We start from the raw sequence: 12,641 nt of genomic DNA on the forward strand, positions 1-12,641 counted from the left end.
GTGGTTTAAGAGGACTGTCTCTTCATGCAAAGATGTTTCTCTAAAAAAATGTTATGAGAAATGTTATCGGCTCAGTAGGTCTACAAGTTTTTCTCAGAGATTAGAATACAGAACAGATGCCCTCCATTTCTGGAACAGACGTGGTGTTTCTGATATGCTCTTCCTTTCAGATTCGTCACTTTTGTTCACAGTCTTTGGAGGTGCTGTCGGTGTGAGGGCCAGAGTCACAGTGGGCGCTTAAGTGAACCCATGGCCCGCTGGGTCTTAGCGAGCCTCAGGGTGATGAGGGCGCTACCAACACTTGAGGCTTGTCCTGCAAGGGTTTCCAAAGTGAGTTCTATCTCTCAAATTGTTTAGACGTTTCCCCTTAGAATCCTTCCTTCACTTGGCCTTCAAGTGCCCCTTTTCCTTATTCCTAGAGGGGCACGGAGAAGCACGTTTTCTGTAACCCAGTCTTGATCATTTGCTGGGAACAAATAACTTAGGTGGAAACATTAGGATAATGGATCTTCGTTAGTTGTAGCCTGATCACTAGACTAGGTTGCTTCACTTAGGCCAACGTGTGTAACACATCTGCTCCACACCCTGATGTGCTTGACCTGCCCACACAACTCAAACCCCTTAAACAAACAAACAAACAAAAAGGTACGCGTGGGGGATGGCCAGAGGCCTGCAGGACATGTGTGTGCGTCGTGGGAGGAGACAGTGCTGACATGGTTCTTTGTTAAGTGGCTCCCAGCTGTCTTCTGAAGCAGAAGCCCACAGCATGCCTCCTTCACACCGTGCGTAGTCTGTGCATGCTCCCGTATGCTACACAAGCAAGGGGCGGATTGACAGTAGATACTTTGAGTTTAAAAACTGTGTTATTTTAGCAGCTTTGAGATTTTTTCCTTTTCCCAAGTATATTTTCTTTTTTAAATTGAGGTAGAGTTGATTTACAATGTTGTGTTAGTTTCAGGTGTACAGCAAAGTGATCCATGTGTATATGCGTATATTCTTTTTCCGTTTTTTTCCACTGTAGATTATTACAAGATACTGAATATAGTTCTCTGTGCTATACAGTAAGTCCTTGTTTTATCTATTTTATTATTATTTTTGGCTGTGTTGGACCTTCGTTGCTGCACGCGGGCTTTCTCTAGTTGCAGCGAGCGGGGGCTACTCTTCGTTGCGGTGCGCAGGCTTCTCATTGCCGTGGGCTCTCTTGTTGTGGAGCACGGGCTCTAGGCGTGCGGGCTTCAGTAGTTGTGGCGCACGGGCTTAGTTGCTCTTGCCGGACCAGGGCTTGAATCTGTGTCCCCTGCATTGGCAGGCGGATTCTTAACCACTGAGCCACCAGGGATGCCCTGTTTTATATATAGTAGTGTGTATCTGTTAACCCCAAACTCCTAAGTTGCCCCGCCCCCCACTTTACCCTTTGTTAACCGTAAGTTTGTTTTCTATGTGAATCTATTTCTGTTTTGTAAATAAGTTCATTTGTATCACTTTTTTAGATTCCACATATAAGTGATATCATATAATTTGTCTGTCTCTGAATTCACTTAGTATGATCATCTCTAGGTCCATCCATGTTGCTGCAAACGGCATTATTTCATTCCTTCTTATTGCTGAGTAATATTCCATTGTATATATGTACCACATCTTCTTTGTATATTCATCTGTTGATGGACACTTACTTCCATATCTTGGCTATTATAAATAGTGCTGCTATGAACATTGGGGTGCGTGTATCTTTTCGGATTAGTTTTTGGATATATGACCAGGAGTGGGATTGCACGATTATATGGCAACCCTGTTTTTATTTAAGGACCCTCCATACTGTTCTCCATAGTGGCTGCACCAATTTACATTCCCACCAACGGTGTAGGAGGGTTCCCTTTGCTCCACACCCTCTCCAGCATTTATTATTTGTAGATTTTTTGATGATGGCCATTCTGACTGGTGTGAGGTGATACCTCATTGTAGTTTTGATTTGCATTTCTCTAATCATTAGCGATGTTGAGCATCTTTTCATGCATCTGTTGGCCATCTGTATATCTTCTTTGGAGAAATGTCTATTTAGGTCTTCTGCCCATTTTTTGATTGGGTGGTTTTTTTGATATTGAGCTGTATGAGCTGTTTGTATATTTTGGAAATTAAGCTTTTGTTGATCACATTGTTTGTAAATATTTTCTCCCATTTCATAGGTTTTCATTTTGGTTTATGGTTTCCTTTGCTGTGCAAAAGCTTGTAAGTTTGATTAGGTCCCATTTATTTTTGCTTTTATTTCTTTTGCCTTGGAAGACTGACCTAAGAAAACATCGTTACAATTAATGTCAGAGAATGTTTTGCCTATGTTCTCTTCTAGGAATTTTATGGTGTCATGTCTTATATTTAAGTCTTTAAGCCATTTTTGAGTTTATTTTTGAGTATGGTGTGAGGGAGTGTTCTAACTTCATTGATTTACATGCAGCTGTCCAGCTTTCCCAACACCACTTGCCGAAGAGTCTTTCTTTTCTACGTTATGTGTTTTTGCCTCCTTTGTTGAAGATTAATTGGCCGTAGGTGTGTGGGTTTAATTCTGGGCTCTCTATTCTGTTCCATTGATCCATATGTCTGTTTTTGTGCCAATACGATGCTCTTTTGATTACTGTAGCTTTGTAGTATTGTCTGGAGTCTGGGAGGGTTATGCCTCCAGCTTTGTTCTTTTTCCTTAGTATTGCTTTGGCAATTCTGGGTCTTTTGTGGTTTCATATAAATTTTAGGATTATTCCAGTTCTGTAAAACAATGTCATGGTAATTTGATAGAGATTGCATTAAATCTGTAGATTGCTTTGGGTAGTAAGGCCATTTTAATAATATTCTTCCAGTCTAAGAGCATGGGATGTATTTCCATTTCTTTGAATAATCTTCAGTTTCCTTTATCAGTGTTTTATAGTTCTCAGCATATGTCTTTCACCTCCTTGGTCAGGTTCATTCCTAGGTATTTGTGTTTTTTTTTTTTTTTGGACAGTTTTAAAAGGGGTTTTTAAAAACTTTCTCTTTCTGATATTTCATTGTTCTCTAAGTATTACCATCAGCCTAAGTCACAACCACTACTATTTCTATGGGGAAAACAGACAAAAATCTCCTTCTCTCATATTTGGCCTACTAGGAGATGAAAAAATTGACACCTAGCACAAGAAAATCTGCATGGCAATTTTTAATTAAATATGTTCTATTTAATAATGGAGAAAGTCTATGAATCAAATCATTAAGGTTTTTTTCTGTTGATGTAAAAAAGAATATGAGAATTCATGTTCTCCTTTATTTGGGGAGAAATATCTAAGTGGGAAACTGCATGTAGAATTTTAATTCATATGTGCTGACAGGGAGATCAGCTCCGTGCTTTGTGACCACCTAGAGGGGTGGGATAGGGAGGGTAGGAGGGAGACGCACGAGGGAGGAAAAATGGGGATATATGTATACCTATAGCTGATTCACTTCGTTATAAAGCAGAAACTAACACACCATTGTAAAGCAGTTATACTCAAAGATGTTAAAAAAAGAAATGTGCTGAAATACAAAGTATTTTAAAGAACTTCTGTAACAAGATGGCAGATAGTAAGATTTATTTTAATTTTTCAATCTGCAAAAAAACCCCCCAAAACAAAAAACCAAACTATACTCATATATATATATATATACACACACACACACACACACACATATATATGTATATCTATATATATAGTGTCAACATTTTCAGAGCACTTACATTAGGAAACATTGTGTTTCTCCTCACCATATGACAATACTGTATATGCCACAGTAAAATTTACAAAACAATCACATCAGCAATCACACAAACGTCATGATTTTCATGTCAAAACACAAGAAAAAATAGACATCTTCCCGGCACTTTGTTTGCAGCCCCACAGAGAGGTTCCCACAAATGCTGTTAGAAACTTCAGCTTTTAAAACCTAACAGTGGCTATTAGAGAAGTCGTATCCTTTCCAGATCAAACTTAATGAGAATTTCGCCCTTTTAAAATAGCAACCAATGGTTTATTAATGGGTACGGTGAAGTTTACCCACCAAAAGATGTGTAAAAAATTGCATGAAAGTAAAAATAAATAAAGCTGTTGTAAATCAGCCTTGTTTACACTACAGTTCAGAACAGAACACTAACACATAAAACCATCATTAAAGTTTTATAAAGTAATTATTTATATTCAAATTACAGCTATTCAACAAATCTAATGAAAACAAACTGATTTGGTAAAGGTTCAGACGTTCACACTCCAGCAGTGTCAGTTCACAAGGACGCTCCAGCTGCGATGGGCAGTAGTGATGACATATCGCTGTTCTGACATAAGGCACTAGATCTCAATATGCCACACACTCGCCTTATGTCATATTACCTGTTAGATACCAGTGAATTCTTTAAAATGAAAAATAATAGAAATTCAGGACACAGTGCACTTTAATGACATACAGCATCTGAAATCTTTCAGACAACGGTCTGAAAAGAGTCTTTTAATGCAAGCTCGCATCTTCAAACACAAAATCTTTCTTTTTTATGCTTAGTTTCAACATCACTGGAAAAAACACCCATCACTAAACCCTGATACACATTCTCAGCCATTGGACTCTGTTCTATCGCGGTCAGTGTTCATGAGGCAAAGCGTGACCCAGCATCTTTGTTCAAGTTCTCCTGCAAGGGCTCCTCCACTCACGGTTGTCATTCGGTTTCTGTCTCCTTCTGCTTGGCACCTATTAGGAGATAGGAAAGGAAAGTTTCAAAGCCATATAAAAATACGTTGCAGCTGTGCATGTCCTATATGGGCGCAGTGGTGGTTCTCTGCCTGGTGGCACCTACCCGCACCTGCAGAGCCTTAGGAGACGTGGGGAATGAGCAGGTGAGCTCCAGGCTCCCCATCCCCACCTGCCATCAGTGCAGCACGCTTTTAATCCATTTTGCATATCGTAATTCTAGAACTCTTTTTTTTTTTTTTTTTTTTTCCCCCTTCTGGCCATGCCACAAGGCTTGAGGGATCTTAGTTCCCGGACCAGAGATTGAACTTGGGCCACGGCAGTGAAAGCGCGAAGTCCTAACCACTGGACCATCAGGGAATTCCCTGCGTATCATAATTCTAAATATGCAAGGTTTAATTTGGAAAAGAAGAGGGTTCTACTGCTAAAAGTTTTTAAAAGAAATATGTATTTAAGTTCTAGCGAAGGTGCAAAGTATTTCTGTTGTACATACTTATAAAAACGTAAAAGCATTAAGCATGCTTACAGTAACTGCACGTAAAACCTACTCTCACCTTGCCAGGATATTCTGAAATAGGTTGGGAGGTGGAGCTGCCATTTTTTTCGTTACAACAGATTCTGTATTTTCTCATCAGACACTAGAAGACACTCAACTTTGAAAGAGATCAACACTCTATAAAAATAAGGGGCTAAAATTGTAGCTGCTGCCATCAGGCTGTTTACTCACGAGCTGCACATGTGGATACTTAGGTTTGTCTGGATAGTCTGAATTAGGCTGGACAGTGAACTACTGCTAAAAACTTTTTAAAAAAGAGAAGATGTTATTATATCAAATCAGTATCCTTAATGGGGAATTGTGTCCATTATCTGGTGAAAAGAATAACCACCGGTACCTTTTATTCACATAATAGCGGATTCTTTTAAAAAGCATCTCTTACTGATTATTCCATAAACATCCACTCAGCAGGGCTTGTCCAGGTATGGGGCTTGTCCCGGGTATGGGGCTTGTCCCGGGTATGGGGTCTGACGGTGCACGGCGTTCACACACGGCTGTGGTTTCAATCAGAGTATCTCTGGAGGGCCACTAGGCCTGTGTCAGTGCTGCTCATCCTATAGCTGAAGGGAGGGACGGAGGCTACACAGGTGAGCAGCAAGCTGGCCCACACTCGCACAGCTCCGAGGGGACAGCGGGGTTGGGCTGCCCAGGCTGGACCTCTAGTCTGATGCTCGCACCACACGGTCACCCGAGTATGCTAGCGTCTGATCTGATGGAGGCGCTCCCTCTCTTCCAAGACAGCGCCGCTCCCGGTAATCCGGTTATTAGGAATACAGGGGATTTTCCTAAATGAACAGCGTTATACACACCGTGCTACAAAGAATTCTAATTCGACTATCCCTGTCTTTACAATATTTATTTCTGTGGTAACAAACATTCCAAATCCAGCTGTGGAACAGGTTTCCTCCTTGCATTTTCATTAATGCTGACTTGCATTAATAATTTAGAATTTTTGAAATATCAAATTTGGATGGAAATTTAAACTCATCCAGGCGAACCTTCTCATTCTTATGGTTTGTGACACCAAGACATAGAGAGGATAAAGAATTGCTTACTCTGAATTGGTAATCACAAAGAATCTTGGCCACGGGGACAGAAGCGAGTTGACATTTGGCCTGACTCAGCCTGGCAAGCTGTGTGCCTTGGCCCAGGGCCAGCTGACTAGAAAAGGGGCGTCTTTTTCTGAAGGTGCCAAGTTACGTCCCTGTGGGGACGAGCCTGCCTGGAGATGAGTCCTTTTCCTAACATGCACAGAGGAGCTGCACAGCTGACCCTTGAACAACACTGGGGCGCTACACACAACTTATCCTTTGTATCCACGATTCCCCTCCATATCCGCAGTTCGGTGTCTGTGGATTCAACCAACCGTGGACTGTGTAGCACTGCAGTATCTACTATTGAAAAAAGTTCACGTATAAGTGGACCCATGTTGTTCAAGGGTCAACTGTATATAAATGCAATCATACTCTTTGCATTGGTCCTGCTTCCTTGCTCTGTTTCGTCTGTGGGGTTCAACCACCGTCCGATACAGCTATGTGTGTTCACCATCAATGCATTCCACTAATGGACAGAATGCAGTCTGTCCGTTCTTCTGCTCAAAGATATTTGGGTTATTTCCAGTTTGAGGTTATTACAAGTAATGCTGTGAACAGTCTCACATCTTTTAGTCCTTTTCTCATGACTACAGAGATTATCATGAGCCATAAAAAAACCAAAAATGAAATCCTGCCATTTCTGAGAACATGGATGGATCTTTCACTTATTTCTAAGTGAAATAAATCAAGACAGAGAAAGAGAAATACCATATGGTTTCATTCATATGTGGAATCTAAAAAGACCCAAGCCAAAACTGATGAACAAAGACAACAGAAGAACATGGAGAACACAACAGTGGTTACCAGAAGAAAAGGGGGTGGGGGTGGCTGCAGTGGGTGAGAGGCTCAGCTGTATGGTGGTGGATGATAGCTGGTCTTGGGGGGTGATCACTCTGTAGTGTGCACACACGTTGAACTCGAATGCTGTACTAAAACTTATGTAATGATTAAAAAGAGGTTACCATGACTGTCAGGTTCTCACGTATCTGACATTTGAAAATGACTGCAACAAGCCCCGTGTCTAGAGTTTCTGACTCAGCAGACATGGGCTGGGCCCCACCTGTGCGTTTCTAACAATGTCCAGCTGCTGCTCCTCTACAGCCCGCTGGGAGTCACCGCCCCCCGGAATCACGCCCCTGCCCTTTTCACTTAATCAGTGCGATCTGTTTCTCGCTGGTGATGGGGATTCCTTTTCGGGTGGGTATCTCCAGGCTATAAAAACTAGTCTTAGCCAGTGTGATTGATTTCTGAACTAAAGAAAAATCAATACCCTAGTAAAGGCACATTTTAATGTTTAACTTCTAAGAGTTCAAAGGGCACATGGTTTAGTCTCCTGTCTTGGCCTTGTTCTGTGAGGCCTGAGGCTGGGTTGTCTGTACTTCGTGTGGGTGGGGAGGGGAAGTGGAGGGCTGGTGGTTTTAGGACCCCTCCAGCCATTAAACAATTAAACTGTGTGACACAGGAGAAACACCAAAGGCCCCTCCCTCCCCCTGCCTCACGGGCTCCCTGACTGTGACCTGAGGGTTTGCTTAGAGTTAATCTGGCAGAAAATGAGTTTAGTCACCGATGTTTGGCAGTTAACGTAATTTCCATACACTATTAATGGAAAAAAGTTTGCGTAGGTCAAACTTTTATATACTCACTACTAGTAAGCTTTTTTTTTCTTTTTGAAGGGTAGATGGTTTCAATACTTAGGTCCCAAAGAATTTCCCTCCTGATTTCCAGTTAGTAGCCCTAAACATAAAGCAAAACTGAGGAGGTCTTCACTTTTTAATGGGCAAGGTTATGACGATCATGGCAATGAATCCTCGATTACTTAAGCACTTCTGGGTGTCGACAGGATGCTCTTAAGTCAGAATACTTTCTATAAGCTTTTCAAAACCACAGAGAAAATGAAAATGGTTTACAAAGTACTGCACAGAAAGGTGAGGCTGGCAGGTGGGCGAGGGAGGGCTTGCTGCCCCGCATCCCCGCCCCTGCCCCGGCTCCCTGCACACTTACAGTAAAGGTCAGACACTGGCATTTATACCTGCAGGGGTGAGTATCAGGGCTTGCAGAATATCCGACAGGGAAATAATACCCACGATACTGTCTGTTTCGTTTACTACCACCAGCCGATGGACCTGCAAACAAGAGGAAGGGAGGCCACGTGTGAAAGTTGAAATAAGTAAAGGTTTAAAATGGACGTTAGAAAAAAAGTCTTTCATGTGCTATACAATGAACAGATCCCACAAATGAGAGAAAGTAACAGTGCACAAAGCCATGCAATGGTCTTGGCTCTGTTAAAATGCAATGCTGATTTGCTTGACTACTTTTAAGAAAAAGTAGCCAGATATGTCCTGCTGAGTTTTCTATTTTCAAAATATTAATATATGAAAGATAAATTCAAAGCATGAAGTATCACAGTAGCTGCTTCATGTGGCTCTAATCTCTAAAACGGTTTTTAATGTTTAAAAGTTGTATCTCGGTTTCTGTTAACTATCAGATAACTGTTTTTACCTGGGAGAGAAGTCCAAATAAGCAGTGAAACTAAATAAAAGGTCACTGCTCTTAGATTATATTTTCCCTTTTCTCTATGAAGTTCATATATTAAGAATAACAGTCAGAGAATGATCAACTATAATCAAGTGAAATAAATAACATTCACATCTTCTTTTCTACTTGAAAGTCTCTTATAAGTGAGTGGACAATGTTCTGAGGTATTACTACAGCAAAGTGTCCTTAAAACAGGAAAGGAGGGAGAGAGCATCACGCTTCTCTGATTTAAAAGCTTTAGAATTTAGGCTTGAGGCAACCACATGCCAGTCGGTTACCCTGGAGATCCTCTTCTCCACACTGAACAGTTAAAACCCGCCGGTACAGAATGGGCGGCCCAGGAGGGAGATGGGAGGAGCGGGGAAATCACTTTTATAGTTTGTCTCTAATGATACTGTGCCGGTGATGCTTCTGACATCATAGCTTCTTTTAGGTTAAAAGAGAAAAAAATCACTTTGTCATCTTTCTCATGCTAATCAACATAAATTTCTTTTAAAAGCTTCTCTAGAAAAAGTTATGTTCTTCAATAACCCTGTGATATAACACAATTATCTTATTAACTTTAATCATAAGTTGATTTACATCTAGGGCCAGAGAATGCTATATATTCTATACTAGACATATTTTGTTGTTAACATTTAATAATGATAAATAACTATCTTTTGAACTACTGAAGGTCAAGGGGAAACCATTTCACTTAGAATTAGTTCTGCCACACAGAAATGACCACCAAAAATATTATCATCTGTTGCTGAGTCTAAACTTACGAATGTTTCTTTTCTAAAAGCTAGTGTGGTATTTGTCATATAAATAAACCAAATCATCGCTGATACTGTATACCCTTCTCCTAACAAAATATGTTGAAGCTGGGAATTCCCTGGCGGTCCACTGGTTAGGATTCTGTGCTTTCACTGCTGAGGGCCTGGGTTCAGTCCCTGGTTGGGGAACTAAGATCCCACAAGCTGCTCAGTGCAGCCAAAAATATACTATATATATAAAATATGTGCGTATATATATGTGTGTGTATATCTATGTGTGCGCGTGTATGTATGTGTGTATACATGTGTATGTATATATGTGTGCGTATATGTGTATGTGTGCATATATACGTGTGTGCATATATGTGTGTGTGCATGTGTGTATATATGGTGTATATGTGTATGTATGTGTGCGTGCGTATATATATGTATGTGCGTATATATGTGTGTGTGTGCGTATATATGTGTATGTGGGTGCGTATATGTGTGTATGTGTGTGTATATTATATATATATATACACACACACACACGCACACACACACACACATGTTGAAGCTAAAAACTGGTTTGTCCCCCAACTAGGAGTCATATAGTGAAAAAAATTAATGACAAAAAAAGTCAAGGTGGGTAACCTGAGAAAACTTTAATACACCTGTATTTCCCTCAATGACCTATTTTCATATTAAAGTTTGCGCTGCTCACCAGATGGACTTGCAGGACAAGCCAATCACTTTCTTCTCCTACCTGACAGTAGCACATGCTCAAACAGGGGTCTTGGGAACACGAAGGCGTGCTGGCGTTCTCCCAGAAACAGCCGTGTTAATACTGAGGTGCGAGTCTTTCTAGTCTCTTTTCTATGCACGTGCACACATGTCAACACAAAGCATCACACTATATATAGTAACTGGCCTTTCTCTTAGCGAGATATTGTTTTTCCATATCAACAGTATTCTCCTTTAACATGATTTTTAATTGTTATAAAGGATTCCATCAGATGGATGTGGTCCATTGTCCTTAAAATTAGGGAGGAATGTCTTACCTATTTCTGCTTATGATCTTCAAAAGGCATATACAAAAGAACAATAAAAACCTTAGATGTATTCCTAAGTCAATTAGAACCCTCTGGAAAACTAGTAATGGATGTTAAATTCAAGTAGAAAAAGACTTCATGTTGAGACTAGTGAAACAGGGTAAAAGCCATGGCAGCTGAAGCTTGGGGAGTCAGCTCTGCTGAGGACGGAGCAGGGTGTTTAACTTAAAAAAAAAAAAAGATCAGAATACATTTTATTGACTTACTTGTTAAGACCGCATAATTACACATTTTTAGCTTTAAATTCATCAATACTCGAATGAAACTTAAAGCTCTTGGGACTTCTGTTTTCTCAAGTATGTTTTAAAACGATGAAAGTATCTTTATTTGATTCAGCTATGATGTCAGGACTTATAAATTAAATTCAATTCAGTGAACATTCACAGATGACCTACTATGTGCCAAGACATGTGCTAGGTTCTGGAGCAGGGAGACTGTGTCACAGGACTGGACTGGAAGGCTGCCTCACGGGCTGGTCCTGTGACTCAGAATTCCTGGGGCACTGTTTCCTAGTTAGGTGCCCATGGCAGATGGGGAGGTGGGGAGAGAACCGGATGCAGCCACTTTACCTCGGCTCTCACTATTCTGTCCACGATGGTCTCCAGTACTTCCAGCTTACTGCACTTCACTACGCCTTCGAAATACTGTGACCGGTGCTGCAGGGCCTGGGTCACTGTGATGTCTAGGTTGTTGTATGTTTTTTCAGCAGCAAGGTTCTATAATAAAGTAACAGTGAGTTATATCCTTCATTTCAATTCACATTTAATGACCAAAGTTAGTTCAAAGCAGCTTGTTGTTTAAAAACATGAATGTTTATCATAACTTAGTACCACTGTACCAGCTTATGACATGCCATCAGTACTGTTATTTCATCATCTTATCAATAATCATTTAAAGCTTATAAGGTGTACCTTTTATTATGAAGCAACCATTTAAAACGGTTAAATTCTGACTGTATGTCCTACAGAAGATTCCCCTATCCTTACCCTATAGGGTTCTTTTTTTTTTTTTAATTGAAGTATAGTTGATTTACAATGTAGTGTTAGTTGCTGGTGTACAGCAAAGTGACTTATTTATATATATATTTTTTCATTATAGGTTACTATAAGATATTGAATATAGTTCCCTGTGCTATACAGTAGGGCCTTGTTGTTTATTTTATATACAGTAGTTTGTATCTGTTAGTCCTAAACTCCTAACTTATCCCCCCACTTTTACCCTATGTTCCCTGAATGAACAGTGTTTTGAGAGGTGGAGTAACACCTGCAAAGGGTGAGAAGTCCCCAGGGCTAGGGAACAAGGCTTTTGCTAGAAAGACTTTGCAGGGGGTGATCACGGAGGAAGCCCTGTAGATCGGAGTGGCTGCTCAAGGTTCTGATTAACCTTACAGGGTCCCACCCAACCAAATTCCAATAAGCCTATTTTTTTGGTGTCTGTTATGTTAAATAGAATAAGATGAAACAAAAGGGTCTGAGACAGCTACAAAAGAATACTTAATGCTATGGTCAATATTAAGGCAAAAAAAAACGGTATGCAGGTTTGGGGCTATCAATGTTTCAGTTCCCTTTCTTAGAAATAATGTAAAACTCTAAGGAAATGAATTTAAATGAATGGGGGAAAAGTATGGAGTGGAAGGATGTAGGACCAAAATCAATCTAGTAAATTTAAACCAGGGAATAAAAAACAGAACTTTACATAATGTTATTAAATACATTTGCTGGCCTCTTCAGAACAGCTGTTCCCAATTAGCAAGTAGTGGGATGTGGGTGACCAGGAATCCACCTGTGCACTAAGCACATGCCTGTTGGCAGAATGAATCAATGCCTCTGGTATAGAAACATGACTATTTAACACATACACATGCTGTAGTAACGGA

General features: G+C 40.4%; 1 protein-coding gene across 10 annotated transcripts in view; it reads right to left on the reverse strand.

Annotated features, from left to right (window-relative positions):
- Positions 1-4,699: 4,699 nt before the first annotated feature.
- PRKAG2 (protein kinase AMP-activated non-catalytic subunit gamma 2) overlaps positions 4,700-12,641 on the reverse strand; it is a 279,228-nt gene continuing 271,286 nt past the window's right edge. For all 10 annotated transcript variants that reach the window (XM_065884011.1, XM_065884010.1, XM_065884008.1 and 7 more), the window contains 3 exons: positions 11,335-11,481; positions 8,411-8,504; positions 4,700-4,731 (listed from right to left, as the gene is read on the reverse strand). In XM_065884011.1, coding sequence (XP_065740083.1) covers positions 4,700-4,731; positions 8,411-8,504; positions 11,335-11,481 — 273 coding nt within the window. The remainder of the gene's footprint in view (positions 4,732-8,410; positions 8,505-11,334; positions 11,482-12,641) is intronic.

The sequence above is a fragment of the Phocoena phocoena genome, chromosome 9 (genome assembly GCF_963924675.1).
Source record: "Phocoena phocoena chromosome 9, mPhoPho1.1, whole genome shotgun sequence".
Classification (NCBI taxonomy): domain Eukaryota; kingdom Metazoa; phylum Chordata; class Mammalia; order Artiodactyla; family Phocoenidae; genus Phocoena; species Phocoena phocoena.